Consider the following 24,221-nt stretch of genomic DNA (forward strand, 5'->3'; position numbering starts at 1 on the left):
ATGCCTCTTACCTGGTAGAAGCCAGCAAACTAAGTGACAGGGATGTGGAGATCTCCTGTACTAAGTGAGAGAAAAGATTTTCAGGCAGCCCACTTTCAAAGGGATCCTCACAGGACTAAGTTGTAATTGTTTTTTTATTTTTCTGAGAATTTCCATTCAAAGAAGGGATGCAAAGGCGCCTGTCTGCTTCCGGCTGGAGGAGCCACTCACCCAAGCAGGCTGCCGCGCTCCTGACAGCACACCTGGTGAGCCCGAATTCCTCTGGCCCCTTTGTTCCGTGGCCCCATTCCCATCCAATGGAAGCAGCACCCCAGAGTGTTTAATAACCAAACACTCTCCCCTTCTCCAGACAGCAATGAGTATCTCAAATATGATGAGCAGCCTGCAAAATACCAGGTTTTCAAGAACCACTTAAGTGTTCATTATTTTGCCAAAATGAAAATGGTTGTGTGAGAGGGAAGCCTTCCCTGATTTCCATTCATTAGAGAAAGCAAGCTTACCTCCTTGTTTTCTAAGTGTTTCCCTTCCTTTCCAGCACACTCCACTCTTCAAAACACCTCTTGCTGTCGATGTAGTGGCTGATTTTATCGAGTCAGAGCATCACACAGGGTTAAGAGGTGAACGGGTGAAAAAGGCAATGGGCAAAGGGGAGGGAAATGGGGAGCTCTGCAGCTGACCTGCTGGAGTCACCCTGCAGTTGTCTGCCAAACACATCTGCTCCCTAACCCAGCCTGTGTTTCCTCCTGCTGAGCACCCCGAGGGGGTCCTCTCCTGGTGTACCCGCTGCCACCGGCTGTTCTGGCTCCTCCAGGGTCACCCACAGCCTGGCCACATCTCTGACCTACAGGACTGTCCTGTGCTGGGAGTCTCTGGGCTCCTCTTGCCTGCCCTGGCATTTGGGTTAGGAGGTGAAGTGTCCCTGTCCCTACAGCTAGTCCAAGGGGTTGGCCAGACTTGGCTTTCTAAAGGCACTTGACAGCTCAGCAGGACGTTTTCCTCTCCTTTCGCCGACACCTACAAATCCGGTGTGTGCAGAAGCAATCCCTGGGCTGAACCCAGGGCTGAGACCACATCAGGGAGGGCTGGGAACAGAATTGGGGAAGGATGTGCTGGGAGAGAGCGAAACTGCAGACACAGCAGCAGCGAACAAACTGATTAAATTGCCTGTGCCTCGTGTGTTGTCTGAAATAACAGCCACACTTTTTCATTATGCTAGAACAGGTGAAATCTCTGCAGTTTATTGCTTTGAAACCAAGGGAGCATTAAGATCTTCGAATTGGCTTTCATGCTGGGGATTCCTTGTTCTTCCTGCCTGAGATCTCTGGGTTATTTACCTTGCTTTTGGTTGGGGCGGTTGCATTAGTTGGAGTGTTCATCCCCCTAAATGTTTGAATTTCACATGTACCAGTACGTAAAGAGAACTGTCCGGGTATTGCCCTTTGCCAGCCGGGAGCCCCCGGGTGCCCATGTGGGGGAAACTCCCACAGAGGCAGTGTTGGTCCATCTATCCCTGCCTGCTTCTGCCTATAGCTATGGAAGAGACTGTGGTTTTCAGAGGGGGAGGGAAAGAAGTGGGGTAGGGTTGTCTTACCATGATGGCCTCGGCTTGCTTGGAGTCCAGCTCCGACACCGCCCTGCGGAAGCCTTTGGCTGCAGAGGTGGAGATGTTCGGGGTTGGCATCTTTGCTCTTCCACAAGCTCTGCTCTCCGCTTTCCAGCTCCTTGCCAGCTTTTTATAGGGCAGGGCTGACGTCAAAGACTCTTTCAAATCTTCCTCTCCCCCCGCCACCTCCCCATCACCACCTCCCTCCTTTCTCCCCCTCAGGCTGAGAGGAGGAGGGGATGTGAATGACAGAAACGTTTCTGTCCCATTAAATCTAATCGCTACAAAGATTGCAGACGCCCTGCCTTCGCAGACCAGACGCTTCCCCCACCTGTTTGCCTGTGCCCAAAAGATTGCTACTCTTTTTTTTTTCTCCCCTTTCTTCTTGATGAAGTTTATTCTCATGCCGTGTTTCAGTCCAACGCATTTGCTTTCCCAGCTTGGTAGTTACATGAAAGGATTTTGATCTATGAGAGGATGAAATAAAAGGAAGAGATTCACCCCTCTCTGGCCCGTTTTTCCCCTTGTTCGCCTTGTCATCAAGGCAGTAAAGTAATAGGAAAATAACACTGATTCCCCCAAGGCAGCCGTGCGACTGGATGCTGTTCTCACGTGTGCACCTCCCAATGCTCCTGCGAACGCTGTGCATTTCTTTGCTCTCCCACCACCTCATGGCTTGGCTTGGCCGTGTAATGCTGACAGCAGAATGGCAGAATCAGACCCCTTGAGTCCTCAGAGATGAAAAGGGCTTTAGAGAAAATAACCTGGAACACCCCTTTGCCTTCCAAAAGGCTTTGCTCCTCCTGCAGTAATTCCTAAGAGACCAAACACCCCAGGACAGCTGAGGCTGTGGCAGCAGGTAGCAGCTCAGGATCTGTCCAGGACTCTGTTTTGCTGTGAGTGAAAGTGAGCTTTTCCTCCTGGGGGATTTGTAGCAGCTCTGCCACCCCAAACAAGCGCTGCGGGAAGGCACAGTGCTGCTGCATGTGAGCCACCACCATGCCGGGGCTGGCACAAATCGCTGCGGCAGGGCAGCCGGTGGCGTTTCACCGGGTGGCTGCCAGAAAGCTCGCCTGCACCCCTGCCCACCACAGCGCTGCTTTGGAAGACGTCTGCTGGACACCTGGTTAGGGTTGGTGGCTCATCCTTCCCGTGGCGGGACAGCTGAGTTCATGACAGTGTGCTGATGATTTTTGCAGTGCCTGAAGCCCTGGAGGATCAACATCCCATTGACCTCATCGAGGCTGCAAAGCTCTCCATGTTTGCCATCTCCTGCAAACACCAGGGAGCAGACAGCACAATCAGCGCTGCCAGCCCCACCGAGGCAGCTCGGGAAGCCCTAGCTGGCTGGAGACTGGTCGAAGTTGAAGCTGAAGTAAGCAGTTGGCAGCAGCTAAAGATTTGGTCCAGTAGTAAGCTAAAATTAATTTTAAGTCAGGTAGAGCAGCTTCTCATCACAGGTGCCGCAGACACGCTGCTCTTCAGTACAGTGGAAACCAGAAGGAGTTAAGCGGCCACCAGGGCTCCTCTGTCCCCAGCCTCTGCGTCCTCAGGTGTGGTATCACCTCACATGCTGAGAGCAGCCCTTGCTTTTGCTTTAATTTCATCTCTAATCCCCTCTGAGTCTCATAAACCTTCTGTTTGCCCTGTGCTAAACCCTGGATGCTCAAAACAAAAGATAAAACCCCACGAAACTGATGGAGGGTAATGCTGCCTGGTGTTGCAGAAGCTTCTCAGAAAACATTTTGGGAGCAGGTCCCAAGTCACCCCTGCTGCCCAGCGGCTGGGCAAGGAGCAGTGTTTCAGGCTGAGTCACCTCCTAGCTACTGGGGTGGCCCTGGGGACCCCCTCACTGGGGCATACAAATTAGCACAACCCTACGGTTGATTTTTTTGTGCCACTGGCTGAGGTGGACAATGGCAACCGGACAAGCTGGGGTGTGGGGAACACTGCTCATACCGGAGCTCACCCCCACGCCGCTGCCTTATCGCGGCATCCCGGCTCAGCCCATTTTTTCCAGCAGGTGCACAGGACAGAAGATCTTCAGCATTGCTTTGTGCTGCCACCGAGACCGCTGCCACCTAAGGAGTGATGGGCTGCCTTCAGTGGCCAGGCTTGCTGACCTGCTCCGGAATGGATTGCCTCCTGGCTAAGGGAACAAAGGAGTTTGGGGATGACTGTGGGGCAGCACTGATTTGAAAGACAGCCCAGCTCCTGCTTAAGTTAAGCTTTCCATGAAACTTAAGAAGATTAGGATCTCATGCAGATTGCCACCCATACTGTCTCATGTTTCTACATTCTGTCCTGAATTTCTGAAGCAAGGTTTTTCTGAAGGATCTCACAAACAGGACTTTCAAGCAATTTGATGCTCATTCCCCTGCTGGAACATTTCTGTCTTACTCCACTCACAGCCACAGAGTGTGAAGAGGGATGCCCATCCCAGGTAATCCAGCAGAAGTCAATCAACCACAGCAATTCATCCTGATTTTTACCCTGCAAGGAATCTGTTCCTCTCCAGAGAACAAGGGAGGAAATTCCTGGATTTTTGTGGGGGTTTAAGTTTATTTTCTGTACCCTTTCTGATATAGGGGGAATTAAAGGCAAGTAGCAAGTCAGTAGACTGTCAGAAACAGCTCCTTCAAACAAGCAGGAGTCTGTCCTAGGTTGCACCCGTGTCTTCCCTTAGGAAGCTTGAATCCACTCTGCCGTTAGTGCTTCCTAGTATAAGAAAGTAGATCTCATACCGAAATACATGAGTTAAAAGCAAACTATCGGTAATCTGAAGACAGTCTATGAAGACTGGTGGGAAAATGAACCAACTCCAAAAGAGGACACAAAAATAAAACTTACACATTATTCATCATACACATAATGAAGAGCCCTCACTGAGGATTCCGTAACTCTATTAGTGCCAGTAAAGGAAACATAAGGAAAGCAAAGAAGGTCCCTCTTGCAGCCATTGCCTGTTTGCTTTGCTGAAGTTGTCTCGTGCAGCCATGCAGCCACGCAAGGCCATTTCATGCAACGGTGATGTTAGTCTACGGAGAAGCTGCAAAGGCGTTAAGAAAGCCATACTTAGGCTGAGTACTCAAGAAACAAGAGATGTTTAACTAAAACTATTCAGAGACTTTGCTAGTGTGACACTGTTACAATGTGTCAGTGGAAGGCCTTGCTGAGGCTGGGCCAGCTCCACCAGGATTTCATTGGAGAAGGTAAAAGGGACTTGGGTAGGAGAAGAGTTAAAAGAATTGCATTGGAATATTTTTATCAAAGAAACTTCTAATTCTGCATGAACTCTTCTCGATTGTACTACCTTTAAAACAGTATGCAGAATATGGAATTTCGGCATTTTTTGTTTGAGATTTTCAGTTCAATTTTAGTACAAAGACAAATTTCAATTTATGTAACAAATTTAATCTATTTTCCTTCACACTGGTTCCTTACCTTAAAATCAGAAAGAGAAACCATTTTGCTAGACCTTTGATTTTTGGTAACCGACTCTAGTTTAACGGTCTTTCTACAATGGCATTTGCCAGGGACGATAAACCTGGAATCAGCCATCAAAGCAAGTTCCAGTTATTCAAATTTGTAATCAATTTGCTGAAAGGATAGCCTTAAAATGTCAGTTCATGTCAAGAATTGTGAAAATTGGTAAGGCACTTTAATAAATACAGGAACAGAACAAGTTGCTCAGCCTTCCTGCAGGCTGCAACATATTCAGAGATCACATATGAAGGCTCCGCTGGCACACAGTAACTTTAAAAGGTGTCGATAACATCCGACAAGTTTTCAGAACTGTTGCACGAATAGATGGAATTTCTTCGAATATATTTTCTGTTTCTTTTTGTCTCATTACATATTGTACCCCTCCTTGTGAAATCCAGTACTTTATTTAAGCTCATCAGCTCTTCTGCTTAGTTATCTCATCCCAAAGCTCTTGATTGTTAATCCCTCTTCTTTATACGGATGACAAATTAGGCATACAACTCTTTTCTTCTTTAAGCCCTGCTAATCCATCACACCCCCATCCCTGTCTGGTGCCGAGAGTCCGGCATGTTATGGAAGTGCTCTCCACCCACGTAGCCGAAGTGAAGGCCTGCTTTCCGTGCAACCGAGGGCAAAACTTCCAGATTGCCACAAGTGATGTTTAGACTTTCTCCCTCTGGTAAGAGTGAAGAAATCAGGTTGGTTCTCCCATCCTGGAGGAGCTGACAGAAGAGGTGAGCTTGGAGAACCCATGTGGCAGCAGGTTCTCCTTTGGGGCAGGAGAGGACAGGCTGGTCCAGTGTAAAGCTCCTTGACACATTTTCCAGCTCCTTCCCAGGCAAAGTCCCACCTTTTTGGAGACCACCCACAGCTTGGACATTTCCATCTCTTTGTCTGTCTACATCTCTATAAACCGCCTGTTTGGCTCCATGCTTAAGTCCTGCTGCTATCAGACAGGACTTCTGGAGAGTGTGAGCCTGTTCAGTTAAACCCAGCCGGGCTTGTCTCAGCTTTTGTCATGTTTGACTAACTATCAGATCTGCTAATGAGGAAGAGGAGCCTTTAGGAAGCTTTATGAAGGAAATACAAAAGATGGATGGGTCTTCATCACTGCTTTGTTTCTCACACTCCAGCCACAGAACCACCCTTGGATGTGTGTGGGTGCCATGTGTATCCAGCTGTGTGTTTTAAGGCATTAATCTGACATAAAGCAGAAACAACAAACAGTGTTGGATGATGCTTTGCTGCAGTAGTCCTCAGACAGAAAAGCCCATAAACTGGGCAGCTCTGACTGTGCCTCCCTCAGAGGCAGACCCCAAAAGAATCCAGAAATTGCACTAATGTGCAGTGCTGCTGGTCCTCAGGAGGCTCATGTCACCTGCCAGTGGATGCAGGATGGGCGGTGCAGCAAGAAGAATAAGATATTGTCTTCCTTGGCTGTATCCATGTGGTCATTTTGTGCATCCTCGAGCACTGGTTGCAATAATCACCATTACTGAGCACTTCAGGTATGGGGACCAAGAGGAAAGCCCCAGGTACCAAACCACTGTCCTTCAGCGTGGGAGTTGGAGAGATCCCCATACAACAGCCTGTGGTCTTGATACAAGTCCCAGGGTGAATCAGGAACAAAGGCACTCAGAGCCCAGCCTGGCGAGGGTGAGGGTCTCTCTGGCGGCTCAGGGAACTGCAGGGACAGGGTTTGCACGTGAGAGTGCCCCACCAAGGGCCACAGGAAAGGATGGTGTACACTGATGTGAGGGTGAGCTGCCATCCCCTATCACCACCAAGGCAACCCTGATGGCCGTGTGGGGTGTCCAGGTCCCCTTGTTGCTCTTTGTCCCACCCACCCACTCTGCCTCCCTCTTCCCGTCCACAGCGTGAATAATTACAGTCTGCCACATGCAGCAATTGTGGGGGGGGGGTTGCCAGCTCCATCAAGAGATGGGTTATTTCGCTTCTCCCTTCACGGTTCCTTTCAACATCCCCGAGTGCCACAAAGGAGTTTAATAACCCATAATGACACCTCAGGTCTACACGTCATTGCAGCCTCCCTGGTACTAGGGCAGTGGCAGGAGGGGATTAAAAAAAAAAAAAAAAAAAAAAAAAGATAATTAAAATCCTCATCTCTCTCTTAACTTTGCAGCCTCCTATTATCTAGAAAACACTGACTTTCACACTCACGCTCTCTCTCAACTGACAAGCCTGGGGGAAGGGGGGCTGCGAGATGTGCTGCTAGCAGAGATGGGCAGCGAGATGCTTTCTGCCACCCTGGGAGAAAAGCTCTGCCAGATCAGGCGGTCCTGGCCCTCCATTTCCCCCACTGCAGAGGCAGCCACTGGGACATGAAGAGCCCTGGTGCAGGGGTTGTTCTTCCAGCCAGTAGGTAAATTCAAAGGCAAAATCAAAAAAGCCAATATGTGAAAAGAAAAGAAAAGAAAAGAAAAGAAAAGAAAAGAAAAGAAAAGAAAAGAAAAGAAAAGAAAAGAAAAGAAAAGAAAAGAAAAGAAAAGAAAAGAAAAGAAAAGAAAAGAAAAGAAAAGAAAAGAAAAGAAAAGAAAAGAAAAGAAAAGAAAAGAAAAAAGAAAAGAAAAGAAAAGAAAAGGCAGAAGATACACTTTCCTAGAGAAGATGGAGTTGGGCTGTGCAACCCCCTCCACTGCCTTTTGGCTTGGTATGTGCCAGTATGTTTTCACAGGGTAGTGTACAGGATAGATCTGTTTCAAGGATGCAAACCAATGACTTAAGGGTCAAGGCCAATACCCTCAGCAGCTAAATGCAAACCTCTGTGTCCACGATTTCACATTTCAGAAGGCCAGATTACTCTTTACTTAAATCTGAGAATATTCCTATTAACTCCCAAAAATGCCCTCCCATCCCCAGTTTTGAAGCATGGGGTCAATTGGTCTCACAACTGTGTTTTCATCTCTGCATTCAGATACAAAATTTTGTACTCATGCTGCTCAAATTTTGCCTCAAAATCCATTGAAACTCCTCTTGTTGGTCAGCAATGAAAATAAAATTCTGGGAAGTTTTTACAGCAATCAAATTTTCAAAGGAAAATAACCTGTTTTCCAGCAAAATAGCGAATGGTTTGTGGAAAGGATTTTCAGAAGGAAGAGAGGAAAAAGCTCAGCATCTCCCCAGGAACTGAGAATTTAGCCCTGAGGTTTCAGAAGCAAAACCAGCAGCAAGCCCTCTCTCCTTCAGGAATTGGACCTGGAACAGGCAAGTGAAAATGCAGAGATATTGTATTGATGATTAACCTGCTGCTGCAGAATCCAAAATAACCATCTTGTCTTGGATCAATGGGGAAGCACTTACAAGCAATTTTCTGTTTGGAAGTGTGGGCAGCAAGCAGACAGTCAGGAGCGGGTGGCGGAATAAAATGCACCATCTCTTGGAGCATGGCATCCTGCAGGGTTGTAATATTCATTGCTGACACCTCTGGCCCACTGTATTTCAACTTGTAGACATCTTTAAGAAAGTCATAAGGGAATGTCACCTTTATGCAAAAAGTAGCCTACATGTATTGTAACGAGCCTCCTCCTCCTCCTCACTACCAGTCCTTGTGATTTAGATTTATGTCTGTGATACCCAATATTTTACTCTCAGCTCCTGGAGTCAGCTTTCTTTAAAAAATTGTATGAATTAAATGCAGCCCTCTTGAGAAGGGAGAAAAGACTGAAGAGGAGTCTAGAAACTCCCAGAGAGGTGGAGAAACCCTGCAGAAACAATAATTATCATATGGAGGTCTGGCACAGTATTTTTGAATGTCGAGTTCAACAGCGAATTTGCTTTTCTAGGGAAAAAAAAAAAAAAATAGTTACACTGCCTGAAAACATCAGAAACATTATGACAAGAAAAATCAAATGTCTGGCACTAATCCTATTGACAACAACCAGCACAGAAAACACAGGGCTGCTTTTCTGACTGCTCACCGCATGGCCGTGGGCAAGTTGTTTCATCCACTGTCTTTGTTTCCTGCCTTCTGTCTCAAGGCTGGTAATTGCTGTAACCTTTAGCTCAAAACCCCAATTAATAGCGGGCAATAGATGCAGAAATTGATGGAAATATTTGACTCTTGCATCCTTTCAGTCCTCCTGCCTGTAGTCTGATTGCCCATCAGGCCTCTGCATTGCTGAATACATGTGGAAAAGGGACTCGTGCTACTGTTTATTTTTTCTCCAGACCCTTGGAAGTCCCAGCTGTAAGAGGTTCGCAGTGACCTGGATCTTCCAATTCTTCCTGTAGATGTAAAAAGAAAGTTGAGGGCGTGTCCCCGTTTTATTGCCAAGTTCATTAAGTCCCAGTCCTACTGTATAAAGTCATTCCTGAAAGTGGGCTTTGGGGCACTTAGTCTCTTCACTGCTAGTGACCATGGTGTCTGGCCTAATGTGTTTAACCCTCTTGCTCATCCACCCATGCCATGGAGTGAGCCATAATTTATCTAACTCACAGTGGCATCAGGACGGAGAAAAACAAGCTGTGGTGAGGGACAAAAAGCAAGTTCCCGTGACCCTTTCAGTAAGACTGGAAACACTTCACTGTGCGTTGGTGTGGTCTTAGCATGGCCAAAGCTTATGACATGGGACCAGAAGGGACTTTGACCAGTCCCCTGTGACTGTTAGGACCTGCACTGCAAGGCTGCACGGTGTGACTAGGACAGGTCTAGACCCCACAGCTGCTCTTGGGTCATTCCCCTGCGTGTTGTTTTCTCCTCAGTTTCCCGGCCACCCACCCCTCACTGCTCTAGCCACGGAAGCAAATGACACTAGAAGCAGCCAAGGATTTTCCATCACTGCTTTGCCAGTGTTTGCCCACCACTCTCCTCTTCCATGAACATGTCACTTCTGTGACATAGATACATCTATTTCCTCCTTATTTTACCTGCTTTGTCACCTTCCACAACAGCAGCTGCAGGTCAGCAAGGTGGACCAGCGAAACGCAGCTCAGTGTTGCTTCTGTGTGAACAGAAAATCACCAACTTCTCACCCACTCGGTTCCTCCTCTCCTCAGGCACTGGAAGATAAAAAACATCCGCCTGTCAAACAAAAGGTCTGATGTGATTTTAGCATTAGGAGTCACACAAAGGGTCTCAGACCTATGAAAATGTCACCATATTGACTTCATACAAATGTTTATTCATCATTCTGTTTACAGGCAGAAAGGTGTTTTGCATTCAGCATCGAATGCATGAGATCTATTATGGAGACAGAACCAATTCTGAACTGGAAATTGACATCAGCATTTCATAGTGAAGTCAATGCTTTCTTACTGATTCACATCGGCTCAGGATCTCATCTGTTATTCCTAACAGGTAGTCATCAAGTAAATACATGGGAAAGAGCATGAGAAAATATTTTCCTCTCCTTTTTAGAGGATGAATGTAAATGTATCACCCATGGCAAGGTTCATTCCACCCAGCAGGCTTAAGAGGATGACTCATCAAAGCCCTGTGCTTCTCTTCTGGATCTTCAAGGTGTATCAACAACGTTTTATTGATCCACAGTCATGGAAAGAAAAGCAAGAAAAGAACCTGAGTTCTATACTGGTACGATATGCAGAACTCCAGTAATCCTGACATTAAGCTACTGGGATGACATGATGGAATAGCAGGGTCTACGTGGTTGCACTTCCTGTCCTCCCAGTCACAGGACTTGCCTCTACACATACAGGTCCTTCAGTCTAGTGGAGAGAGAACAGAAAGATCAGGAGCTGAAAGTTAGGCAAAGAAGAAATGTTCGAGTCAGCAGTAGGACATACTTTTTTAGTAGTGACGGTGAGCAAGCCCAACGGGCACTGGGAAACCACATTCCCCTTTGCTTCAAGTGTCCTAACAGGAACAGGTGCCTCACGGAGCGATTGTGTCCATCGGACACAGACACTGGGCAGGGTAAGACCAGTGGGGATGGCCCAGCCCATGTGCTGTGCAGGTGGAGATATGGCTGTAGTAACCCATTACCACAAAGCACAAAGCTGGAGCAGGGACACCGACTGTCCCCAGCCAGGGAGGCAGCGTAGACCCCTACCAACTCCCGGCAGCACAGCGTGGCTGAAGTCCTTCTACCTCGCACCCAGCCAAGATCGGTTTGGAAACCTCACACGGTTAATGAGGCAAGACAAGTAAGGGAAAACATCCCTGCAGAGGAAGTCTTTAGCCTTCCCATGTGTACCAGCTGGGAAAATGTGTGTCTTTGCATCATTTAGGGTGGTGAAATTGTATGTTTTGAGTGCTCACCCTTCCCCCTTCCCCTGCTGGTGCAGGCAGTGCCTGCCTCAGGGGAGTTAATAGTACTTTCACTTATTTAATTTAAACAGGGACGTGCTAGACGGCAACAAGGCCTGCTGGTACTGGAGGAAAAGCACCACAGAGAAGAGGCTAAAAGCTCCCCAGATCTTCAGTGTTCTATCTCCCTTCTCACTCCTACCCCCAAAACATCGCCAGAAGCAAATAAATGCTTTTTTTTTTTTTTTTTTTTTTTTTTCCTGGGGCGGGAGGGGGGAGCCAGTACGTGATTTTCTCCAGCAATCTCCTCTTTCTCATATTGCTCCCCTGCCTCTCCCGTGGGTTTGCCTTCCCCCAGCTCCCGTCCCTTTCCTCCCCACCTACGTCTGAGCACAGCAAGGAGCCTGGCCGTAGCCTGAAGGGATTTGCCTTGTGCCTTTAGTGGGATGGCGTTCTTTTCCCTTATCTGTCCCCAGTAGGGCCATGTGTTTTGTCTCCACTCCCCCTCCCTGCAGATGCGTGGTTGAGGGCAACGAGAGACAAGGGGTCCTTGTAAGTGCCTTATGATAATTGCAGAGCAGCAACTGCTCTGAAAATCTAAATTCCTCCCTGACATTTCCAGCCTAAAGCTCCCACTGACTCAGCTGCTGCTTGTGATATTTAAACAAGGATTATCTCCTTTTTTATTCTTTTCTTTTTGATAATGGGATGGCAGAAGGTTAGTTTAACACTTTCCTATGGTTTGTTTGGCTGTTACAGATCCAGCGCTCTTCAGGACTGTAACCAAATCTTCACTTCCCAAATCACTTGTTTGGCATGACTAGGGTGAACAAAGGCTCCCATGATAAAAAACAGAAGGATCTTTCCCTGGATTGTCATCTTTTCCAACTTTTTCTTCAGCACAAGCTTTAGCATACTGGAAAATTTACGGCTTTGGGTGTAAAAGGACTTACTCCATTTGCTTCAGCCCAACTGCACCTGACTTATCCCTCCAGGTCCTTAAGTATTCCATCTCACAGTAGTTTTCCGTATACTAAAATAGGTTTCATTTTGTAGGGATGCTGAGAAGTATTTCCAAAAAGGAACTTTAAAGAAAGATCAGGACATTTTTTCATTCCCGAGAGACAGAAGTGCAGAGCACTAGGGGAGAACATGAACTAATCAAAGCTCTCCATCAGTTCAGAAACTACCTGGCAGGTGAGGGACAGCATGGCAACAAATACCCCACCAGACCCCCCAGTGCAGTGCTTCAAAAGGGCGTCCAAACTGCAGAAAGTCAGCTCGTGACAACACAAAAGAGACATCCAGCCCCAAGTCTTGGGTCATCCCCAGCGAGCCCTTCGTGCCCCGAAGGATGCCTCAGGGCATTCCTGGGGCACACAGGCTCTGGGAGGCTGCCATGGAGCTCGGTCTCTGGGGGCTGCAGGATGCTGTAGCCTCCTCATCAGCACTCAGAAATGGGAGTGGGATCAGTGTGCCTGATAACCTGTCATTACAGCGTGCGCTGAGCCAGATCAGCCCTTCCAGTGCCCTGCCACTAGCCAGCCGCTTATTCCTGAAATTGGCCAAGAAATTGCTGAGGATGGGGTGAGGGGGAGCCCAGGTGGGGAGCTGAGGGGACTGAGGCTGGGATGCAATACTTGCACCTCGTGCAGGACCAGCTTCTCACCCTGGTGCTGGGATTTTGCAAACTGAGCAAAATCTGAGCACTTCTCTCTGTTATTCAAAGAGATGGAAAGGTTAGGAGGTGGTAAGGGGGCTTTCCCATGTCCGGTGGTGGAGACTAAAGTGGGATGGGCTGCACAAATTTAAGCAGTGCAGACACATTTGAAAGCATGGAGAAGATGGACGCATGGACATGGGCTGGACTTGGTGAAGGTTTGGAACGGGAGCAAGGGTCTGCCTGTGCTCACAGGCATCCGTAGCACTGACATTGGCAGCGGAGGATGGCGGGGGCCCCCATGGCTTGCTGCAGCCCCTATCGCACTGCCGCAGTCAGGCAAAGCAAACACATCCCTAAATGGAGATGCTCCCGCTGCCCTGCCGATAAGCAGCGCAGGGCAGGTGCAGAGACAGCTGCCTGTTGTTCCCCACGCCTTGTGACGCAGGGCTGCTTTTCAGCCCCAGCAGTGCCTGGAGAAGGTCTCCGTTAAGCCCCTGTTTAATCAGAGCCAGCGCTGTTTGGACTTGCATCCCTGCTAGGGCAGGCCAGCACCTCTGGATACCTTAAATGAGCAAATGATGCAGAGCTGGTGTGGCCCTGCTGTGTGTTTAGGGTCACCATCCCACCCCCATCATCCCCCCTCCCAGTACCAGACCTTCCTCATCTGGCAGCCCATGGTCTCAGGGACATCATCCAGGGCAGGGGCAATACAGTCGCACCAGACCTCAGATGGGTAGAAAACCTGGTCTCCATCTCCATCTCGCAGTGACCCCTCAGTGACGGGAAGTCCTGCCCCTGTAGAAGAGCAATCCCATGCACAGTACATACTGGAGGCCAACTGGCTGAAAAGTAGCTTTGCAATGGAAGCCCCTGGGGTCCTGGTGGACTCAGCCCCATGCAGCTGCTCTGCCTGAGCCACCTGAAACACCTCCAAAATGAAAAAGAAAAAGAAAAAGAAAAAGAAAAAGAAAAAGAAAAAGAAAAAGAAAAAGAAAAAGAAAAAGAAAAAGAAAAAGAAAAAAAAGAAAAAGAAAAAGAAAAAGAAAGAAAAAGGAGTGTCTCTTTCCAGCTGTTAACTGATCAGTTTGCTGGGAAAATTTTTACATAAGGACCACTTTATGCCTTCTCCTAATCGCCATGACACATTGGAGTTGCCACAGATAAACTGCAGGGCTCCTTCCCCGGTGCCACCAGGTCCCTGCTGCCTGCGGGCAGCCGTGAGCTGGAGGGTCAGAGTGATGGTGGGGCCGAGTGAGCACAGGAACAGGCAACCGGCTGCTGCTTGTGACATGCCTGATGGCCTGTCATCTCTGCTGGCAGTGCCACAGAGTGACTCAGTGCTCCAGGCTGGGTCCCACGCTGAGTCATGGCCTGGGAGCCACCCCCCTTCATCCTCCAGCCACTGCTGGCACAGGCAGACCAGGAGAAACGGTGGCTCGTGTGGCTGATGCTATCTCTGGAGAAGACTCCCCTTCTCCTTCCAGAGCCTCTCCAGATGATGGCTGATATTTGTCCATCTCTGCAAGGTGCTTTGGAGGTCCTACAGCAGAAGATGCTGCATTTCTGTTCAATAGTAACATGAAAGGTGATATTTATGTCTTTTCTAAGGCTCTTCCGTGACTCTGACACCACATGCTGCTCCCTTCCCTGCCGCCCATAACGGTTACCCCATCAAACCTCTGATACACCATAAGCAAAACAGGTTGTGTTTCCTGCCGGTGCCTTTCTCTGTTATTCTCCCATCTCACTGTAGGTGGTAGGATTGACCATGGGTAGGTCAGCCTCTGGGCTTCTATTCTTGCAAGCAAAACCTGAAAAGCAGATCCCCTTCTCCCAGATCCCACAGCTGTGCAGGACACTAGAAATGTTTCATTTCTGCTCACATCCCCACATCCATGGCTGAAAGGAACTCCATTCTTGTGTCTCCTTGAGTAGTGGAGGCCTGGAGATGTCGGCAAGATGGTTCTGAACCTGAAACCTCCTTCTGAGGGCCAACTCACCTTAAAATAGGAGCTAGAGCTGGTCTAGAAACCTTCTGTGCCTATTTTGTATGCAAAGCAGATATAAAGCCCCATAGCCATCTCCATCCTGCCTTTTGGTCAGTGATATCAAAACCCTGCTAGGTCTCAAAGAATTATAACCAGCGCCACGGCTGGGAAGAAATCTAAACCATCCTTTCAGATCCCTTCTCCACTATGACTCATTGTCCACCAAATGAATTCATCATCAATGTGCCTGGTGTTGCAAGTCTCTCCATAGCCTTCTTCTGAAGCCTTGCCCCAGTGTGGGTTGCTGGTGGTCAGCCAGGAGTTGAACTGGGAGGCAGAAAACCGGAGCTGTTCCCATGGATCCTCACGCCAGGCAAGCTCTTCCTGGTGGGAGGACATGTCGAAGGAGGATTGCAAAACCTCAGCAGCTCTCAGGTCTGCTCCTCAGCTCCTCTCCACCGACAGCCTCTTCTACTGGGAGATGTCTGCAAGGAAGAAGTGGTTTCCTGAAACAAGAGGGGCTTGGAACATCTCTCCTCCTTTCAGTAAACACTCATTTATTTAATGGGTGGAGATGGGCACGAGGGAGCCTGAGATCTTACTCCGCTGCTGAATTTCCAGGAAGCCAAGCATGCCGACTCCAGCTGGACATGCAGCTCCAGCCCACAGAAGCCTCCTGCCCCTTGTCTGCTCATGACAGCGTGTTTGCTCAGCCTCTTTCTCCCTTGTTTTTACCCTTTCATTTGAATCCTGCTTCCCTTCAGGGTGACTGCGGGTAAAGTCTGTGGATGGGTGTCTGCCTCTCCCTCCCCATCAGCCCCACTTGCAGCCCCGGGATGTGTTATGGCAGCAGACAGGGAACAGCTCCAAAGCCAAGTGTGCCCCCTGCCAGGAAAGAGCTTGCAGCCCCTGCGCTCCCTTTCTCCATGGTCAAAATCCAGGCCACCCAAAAAGGCTTCAGCTACGACATCTATACTGAAGTGACTGAGCTGGGGATGATTTTTGGAAAAGCTGGACACTTAGGTAACTTCCGAAAAATTATCTGTCTGCTGTGAAAAATGGGGTCGCAGACATCACCCGAAATTGTTTCTAGAAGGTCTTAACCCTCCTGTTCCTCTTAATGTATTTTTTAAAACCTGCTTTTTCCCTCCTTCCTTCCCTGTTGTCCCTATTTTCCTTTTAGCTGGAGGCATGGGGCAGTCCCCCCCCACCGCATTTCTTTTCAGCATTAAACAGTGACTGCCTGAAGTGGCTCAGGGATGTGCTGGCATTTTGCAGCCTTTTATTAGGCAGCAATCCACTTCCAGATGCTGGAGAGGGCTTAACCACTGCGGCTGTCAGGAGGCGAGGGAAGGTAATTGAGGGTTTAGACAGCGCCTCACTCCGCGAGACACCTGCCATCAAACCCAGGCAGGTCTATCGATCTAGCTCAAGTGGTCTGCCTCTGCGATCAGCCCTCGGCTGGGCCATGCGCGGGGTGTTGAAGCAGTATGGATCGGTGGCTGCGCTTCGCAGTGACACGGGAGGCAGCTGGAATGGGGAGGCGCAGGAAAATGGGAAGGCGTGATCCCTCTGTGGCAAAAAGACAGGGCTGCCACCCCAGTGCAAGGGCAGGTTTCCATGGGACCACCGCCTTGTGGGGGGCGGTACAGCCGAGCTGGTTTGGGACAGTCCCACAACAAATCCCTTTCAGGTAACGTCCTCTTCATTCAAGGAACCCAAATGACAGCCTGAAAGCTTTTCTCTTTAGGGAGATGAGGAGTTAAAATGCAAAGAGGAGGCAGCTTTGCCATACACTAGCCATGGAGAACTAGCCCAAAGCAAAGCACACTTGGTAAAAGAGAGGTCGGCATCCTCTCTGGCCGATGCTGTTTGATATCTTAACCAGTGGTCTGAAAGAAAATTGTGATGGCTGGTAAACTTTGCAGACAGGGAATGAATGGGTGGTGCAGTGAATACCAAGAGATCTGTAGTTTTCTGCACAGTGTGGTTTAAGATGGAAAACAGCTTAAATGGATGACCCTTGCAAGATAGGGGTGATCTCTGTGTGCCTGAGGCTATCAGGAGGACTTTGGCCATGATGAATGAGGAACACCCTGAGGCACTGTGAGGTGCAGGGGAAGGAGCCGGTTTTTGAAGGTGCCATCCCAGCAGTGAGACCTTAGCTAAAATCCTGCTGCTCCTGTGGGCTACTTGCCTTGGCCGGCATCCCCAGCCTGTTGCAAGGCCAAGGCTGCTGTGCGAGCGATCTGTGCACTGCTTCAGGGCAATGCTGCCAGCACTGGGACCTCACATGCTCTGTCCAGGTGGAGATGGACAAAGGCAGAGGAACGTTTGTGCCAGGCAGGGCACAGGCAGGAGGGATGTGCTGGGGCACAAAGGGGAGAGGTCATCATCTTGTGGCCTCCACAAGGCACTGGACATTAGGATGACTCAGTGCCACCCCTCAGGGCTGCTGAGCTGTGTCCTGTGTGCCTCAGTACCACACAATGACAGAAACATTTAGGTTGGAAAAGACGTTTAAGATCATCGAGTCCAACCATTAACCCAGCATTGCCAAACCTGCACTGAATCATGTCCCTGAGCATCGTATCTACACATTTTTTAAATGCTTCCAGGGATGGTGATTCCACCCCCTCTCTGGGCAGCCAGTGCTTGACCACCTTTCCCATGAAGAAATTTTTCTAATATTCAATCTGGCATTGGATTAGAAATTAGAAATCTCCCCTGGCACAACTTGCTTTCTTCTCATCCTATTGCTTGTTGCTTGGGAGAAGACACTGAACCCACCTCACTACAACCTGTTTTTGGGCAGTTGTAGAGAGCGAGAAGGTCCCCCTGAGCCTCCTCCAGGATGAACACCCCCAGATCCCCCCGCCGCTCACCCATCAGGCTGGTGCTCCAGCGCCTTCCCCAGCTCCATCGCCCATCTCTGGACACGCTTCAGCACCTCAATGTCCCTCTTGCAGTGAGGGGCCAAACCTGAAGGCAGGACTCGAGGTGCAAATGGAATCCCCGTGGCAGGGAGGACCCTGTGAAGCAGGAGGGGACCAGAGTTACAGGATATGTGGTCCCAGGGGGCACCCACCCGGCGGGGCCTGCTGGGGCCGAGCTGGGCAGAGCGGACACAGCACGGGTGCAGTACGGCTGCAGCACTCTGTATGGGTGCAGTACAGGCACAGCATGCTGTTCGGGTGCAGCACCAGCACAGTTCGGGTGCTGCACCGCTGCTGCACTGGTGCAGCATGGGCACAATTTGTGCGCAGCACGGGCACAATTCAGGTGCAGCAGTGGTGCAGCTCAGGCACAGCATGGGCGCAGCACCGGTGCAGTTCAGGCACAGCACCAGCACAGCAGTGGCACAGCATGGGCGCAGTTCAGGTGCGGTGCCAGTGCAGAACCGGTGCAGTTTGGACACAGCACTGGCACAGCATGGGTGCAGATCAGGTGCAGCACCACTACAACAGTGGCACAGTTTGGGCACAGCACTGGTACAGCAGCGGTGCAGCACGGGCACAGCACTGGCACAGTTCGGATGCAGCATGGGTGCAGTTCGGATGCAGCACGGGTGCAGCATAAGCAGAGCACTGGCACAGTTCAGGCACAGTTCGGGTGCAGCACTGGCACAGTTCAGGCGCAGCACCAATGCAGTTTGGGTACAGCATGGGCACAGTTCGGACACAGCACGGGCGCAGTTCAGGCACAGCACTGGCACAGCACCGGTGCAGCACGGGCACAGTTTGGGTGCATCACTGGTGCAGTTCGGGTGCAGCACTGGCACAGCACCAGCGCAGTTCTGGCGCAGCACGGGCGCAGTTCTGGCGCAGCACGGGCGCAGTCCGGGCGCAGTTCGGGCACGGCGCAGCGGGCGGCGCTGCGGCCCCGCTGGCGGCCCCGGCCCCTCCCCCGCGCTCCGGGCCGCTGCGGGTCGCTGCGGGGGGGGCGGTAGCGGCGGCAGAGCTCTGCCGAGCCGTGCCCCCGCACCCAGCCTCGCTAATGACTTGCTAATGACAGAGGAGGAGCCTCTGCAGAGAGCAGCGCCCCGTGCCGGAGCTGGGGACAGGCGCGGGTGACACCACCTGGGTGCCGCTGTCTGGGGGCTGCAGCTGCCGTCGCTGCGGTGAGGACAAGCCCCCCTCCAGGCCCACACCGCAGCACCTCACGGTTTACTTCCAGACGGAAAGACGGTGCTTTTTCCCTTTGAATTCACATGCTGTGGACGCCCCAGGGCGCAGCGCAGGATGCTTTTCCCAGGGAAAACCACCCCAGGACGGAGTTTCTCACTTGAAGAGTGACAGACTTCTGAAATATAATACAAGGTATTGGTAATCCTGTGGCAGTCCCCTGAGGTTGACAGTGATCTCCAGTTTGTGATAACCTGCCTTAATGTCTCTGAGGAATTTGATCTGAATTCAGTTTAACCAAAATTCCTGCAAAATTCCGCCTGCTCCTTCCGCTCTTCCCGCTCCCCAGGCACCCCATGCCCTTGCTGGGCTCCCATTCTGTCTGATGACTAGGGACTTGTGGAGAGATGGGTGGCACACAGGTGACGAGTTGTTCAAGAAGGTGATGATTTATAGCAGTCCCTCCCCTGGATGCCAGGTGACACCTCCGTTAGCCCTGAAACGGAAGGGGGGTGTTTTGGCACCGAATGGCTCCCATCACAACAGCCTGGCTCCCTGCCCCCCCTCGGGGCAGGTGGCTTTGAGGGCCTGGGCCGTGACAGCCAGTTCAGGCTCTTAGGAGATGGGCACCCATGTCTACGTCTCACACCCGCCTTGGTCCCTTCCTGTTGGCTGTCACAGCGGAGTCCCCCGTGTAAGGCTGTCACTGGTGTTTCAACACTGGTCTAGCACTGCCCCGATGAGGCCAGCTGCCAGCTGCAGGAGAGCAGTCCCAACCTGGGCACATCCCCAAAGGACACTTCAGGGACAGCCAAGAGCCATGCCTGGTGCTACCTGTCCTCTCTCGATGCTCCCGGCCCTTTGCACCCCACTCTTCTACCCTCTGAACCCCAAGAAAAAGCAGCCTGTGCCTGGAACATGAATATTGCCGGTTTCTGCTCTCTTTGGGGCTATGTAGCTGCCGCAGCTCCCTCTGCCAGCACAGTGGGACTGGCCAGTGCTTTGGAAATGCGTTGGGCAGACGCATCCACCTGGCAGGGTACATTTTCCTGCCAGGATGCTGGCAGAGGTGCCAGGGCTGCTATTAGCTTCAAAGTTCTGGGGTTTTTAAAGACGCTTCAAAGTTTTCAAGGCTGTTTTAAGGGTTTGGATTTCAACCCAGCAGCCAGGTCTAACCATGCACCCAGTCTGTCCCACGCTGCTGTTACCACTGCAGGATTCAAGCACTTCTTACTCACTGATGCATTTCTCAGCCCCTGCTATTGCGCCACGTACCCCTGTCCCTCACTGGCTGCAGCATCGTCCAGTCTCAGCCCAAGTGCTTGGAGGGTTGTAGGAAACCCCGCCATCACCATTGCTTCTGGCAGACAGACAGATTCGCAGGGCTGTGGCAGATGCAGGCTGCTTTCTTTGCATCTCTATATTTCTTCTGCTGGAGCTATGGGGGGAGCACAGCCCGTTCCATGAGATGCAACTTGCAGGGAGGCCAGGTAGGAGGGGAGGAGGGGAATCAGGAAAGGAAAAACTATGTCAAGTTTGCTGCAAATGCGATGGTGTCACGGTCTTTTCTGCTGAGCAGAGGACTTGCTGGGGAGCATGCAGGTCCCTTGTCAGACACCCAGGAGAGGGGACAAACAGTCACCCCATAGCATCAACTCCAGCTGATGAATGTGCATCTCCTCGGGGAGCGGTGGATGGGGGTCCCCGCCGCATCGTCACCCCGGATTCCCCTGCCCCCAGCACATGCTTCTTTGTTTTACCTTCTCTAGGGGAGAGCAGAGAGCTCAGGCACTGGAAAGGAAAAGGCTGCGGTCCAAAGATAGCCGTTGCTCTCGCTCTGCTCTTGCTTTACGTATTTGCATATAGAGTGTCTCCATCCCAGCAGCGCTTTCTTTGGATGGCCAGAACAAGACCAGAGTAAACAGGCTTGGAAACTCTCAGGCAAGCATTGACAAGGTCTTATCTGTGATTCACTCAAGGAAGTGGGAAACAGAATGCAAAAGGAGGAACGTGTTCATAAAGTTGCATTCAACAAGTGTGTTTTACCGAATTGGCACCTGCAATCAATCAGGAGTGGGACCAGCACATTTCCAAGTCAAGGAAGATGTGCACCACTGGCTATCAAGTCTGCAGGGCAGAGCCTGTCCTGTCCTGTGTGTTTAGCCATCATCTCCCCTAATATATCCCTCGAAGGCAGATTTTAGGTAGCCCTGTAATAAAAGTAATAGCATTAATTATTATAATGAAGAGTAAACAGGACCTGTTCTCTTTAGAGTCAGAGGGGCTGGCAAAGTTTTCAGGTTCACAGAGAAGAATGTGGGGCACAACTAAAAGAAGTGGGAAGGCAGCAGGGGCTGCAGCAATGCTGCACGGTGGGGGAGCTTGTGCAGGTTTGGGGGTCCAGGCATGTGTCCCAGCCCTGCTGCCACTCCAAGCAAGGGTGCAATCCTGCTACATTTTGAGTAGCCAGACGCATATGCATCTTGCAGAGCTAAAGGCTGGGATCTGCCATGGGGCAAATTCCTGTCCTGTGAGGGAGAACATTATTAATCTACCTACCAACCCTGCAAACTCATCCTGGATCTCACAGGGGTTTTTTACAGGTAATTGCCTGCAGCAGGTCTCCCGCAGCACTGGTACACCACCTTTCTCATCACCTTCTGCCACTGTTTATACCAGAGGAAGCATCCTCACCATCTGCCCCTGCTGATGGTAATATAAACCCACTGGCTGATCCATGCAATGGGTTGAAACCCAAAGGTGTTCCCTTTGCAGGGCTGGGGAGCATTAAATATCTCTGCTGCTACAGCCAGTGGATGGGACTTCGGCAGCAGACACAGAAGACCTCTTGTTTCAGAGGCACCCCTTCACAGAGACCTCTCTGCAGAGATGAGCTGTAGCTGAACAAAGGGGAGGGTGAGAGCAGGGTAAAGGTGAGGGAGGTACAAATCCCACCAAATCCTTCCTAGGCCCTGTAGCAGCTCCCTTGAAGTCCCTGGGAGCCCCTTTTCTGCAGCATATAAACGGGTTAAGCATGGGCATCACTGGTGTGGGTTGTTCTGCTTCCCATCTTTAGCTTTAGGTGTGCTTCCCCTGCTTCCATCCAGCAACAAGGATCCCTGTGGATATACAAAGTGTGTGCGTGGAGGGGTGTCCTCTGCTGCCCTGCCAGCTGCTTCCTTGCACAAGAGGCTAGGGCAGCAGGGCCACCTCCTTGCCTGCTTTCCATCTTCTTCCAGCATTTAAAAATACCTCTTTGGTAGGAATTCCCTGGCCCTGGCAAATTTGCCAGGGCAGCTGAGTGCCACTTCTGGAGGTTGCTCAAGCAGATGCTGTGCATAAAAGCATCCTGTAGGTTAAAATAGGACTCTGTCTCCTTGCCCCTAGGTTTGTTGGGAAGGGCTCTTGCTTCCAGGTGATCTGGAAGACCTTTGGGCTTCAAGAATTTCTGCTGGTAATGTACAGCTTGCACCAGAGCAAACCCAGCTGAAGGAGCACAGGGATGCCAGGAGCTGAGTCCCTGTTCTTGGGGCTTCTGGTAGCTGCTACCTGCCAAACAAATAAATGCATGTTACTGAACCCATTTTAGCTTTCTGCTACGCCACCGTTTCACCCCTTTGTCCCCCTTGGGAGAGCTGCGGAGAACAGCAAAGATTTGAGACTATTCCTTCCCTTGGACCTGGATCTGAGCTAAACCAGGAGTTGCAAGGGGGTTTCCTTGAGGACTGCCTTTCTTTTCTTCTCCAAGTTCTCTCCCTGCTCCTGCGCAGGGATCTTGCCGCAAATAAACTGCAACTGCAGCACCAGCTCCAGCAGCCTCTGAAAGGGAGGTGAAAGGGGGGAAGGATCCACCCTCCAGCCAGGAGAAAAACACAGCAGCGTGTCTTTCAGGCTGTAAATGGTTAAGTGTTGAGAGAGCTTGGAAGCAGCTTGCAGACTTGCCTAGAGAGCAGCACAGGCACAAAATACGATTAAAAGAGCAAAATGACAGCTTAGCACTGGAGGGCTTCAGAAGCTAGAAGAAATAAATTTTTTAAAATGTAAATATATAGATCCACTAGGAAGTTCCCACAATGGCTGGGAGTGAAAGCCTGATCCACTTGCAGATGGGGGGGTTCCCAGGCACTGTCATCTCCACCCCACCCCCCTGCTCTGCCCTCGTTTCTCTCCCTCCCTCCGGCTGGGCAGTGGCTGTGGCAGGTGCCCTCTGAAGCACTGTGGGGGACAGGGAGCTTGGCGGTTCCTTGGCTGTGCTGAAAAGTGACACTTGGAGACTGAAGGAGAAGGGAAAATGTCAGGGTGTTATCCTCCCGGGGTCTGGGGACCCATCTGCCAGGGGGGCATGGGCAGCGGGGGGAGCTGGAGCAGGGGGGCAGCTTTCTCTCTGCTTGCTCTTTCCACCACTGTGGTCCAAGAGCAGCTGGGGCCACTGGGGATGCTCAGCTGGTACATGCACAGCATCCCGCACCCAGGGGTGGCCGAGCTGAGCTAAGGGATGCCCGCACACAGCACTTCCCTCCCCACCACACCGTCTCTTGTCTAAGTAATGCTGTTTTGCCACCGAGCATAGGAGGGGACCTCCTGAAGTTGTGTCTGAGCTGGGAGGGAGTTCAGATCCATGGCCAGCCACTGGGGCTCCCATTGGCAGTCCCTGAGGGTTTCCCACTCTACACCCTGTGCCCTGAGCACCAAACAGCCCTGGGACCAGGCACACCAGTTACTTTCCTGATGCCATGCATCTTAGCACTGTAAACCAGTGGAAAGATAGTGTTCTCTTGTAAAATTGTATGTTAAATCCCACGGGAAGGCTCCTAGAAGTTTTAAGGAAACAATGTACAGTGCAGATGCTGCTAGAGTATGACAAGTAGTTCTTGCAGCCTGCAAAATGCATATGCTTAGTGGTTACTCTTGTCCCAAAATGCTGCTTTTTCCCCTCTCCCTCACTCACAGGCAGCACCGGCAGTTCCCGAGCTGCTGGCATGTGCTAACACCAGCTGGATGCTTGGATACTGCTGTTCCCGGGGCGTCTCTTAGAGGGTGTTTTGGACCCCAGAGGCCCTTCCCATTACAGCAACTTTTAGGTATGTTGCCCAATCTGTGGTTCAGTTAACATCTCGCAAGCAACTTTTCA

General features: G+C 50.7%; 1 protein-coding gene across 4 annotated transcripts in view; it reads right to left on the reverse strand.

The window, feature by feature from the left end:
• Positions 1–18,141, reverse strand: part of TH (tyrosine hydroxylase) — a 47,825-nt gene extending 29,684 nt beyond the window's left edge. For all 4 annotated transcript variants that reach the window (XM_080403683.1, XM_080403680.1, XM_080403682.1 and 1 more), the window contains exon 1: positions 1,592–18,141. In XM_080403683.1, coding sequence (XP_080259809.1) covers positions 1,592–2,008 — 417 coding nt within the window. In that variant the 5' untranslated portion in view covers positions 2,009–18,141. The remainder of the gene's footprint in view (positions 1–1,591) is intronic.
• Between the last annotated feature and the right edge of the window lie 6,080 nt (positions 18,142–24,221).

Source organism: Falco punctatus (genome assembly GCF_963210335.1).
Source record: "Falco punctatus genome assembly, chromosome: 10".
Lineage (NCBI taxonomy): Eukaryota > Metazoa > Chordata > Aves > Falconiformes > Falconidae > Falco > Falco punctatus.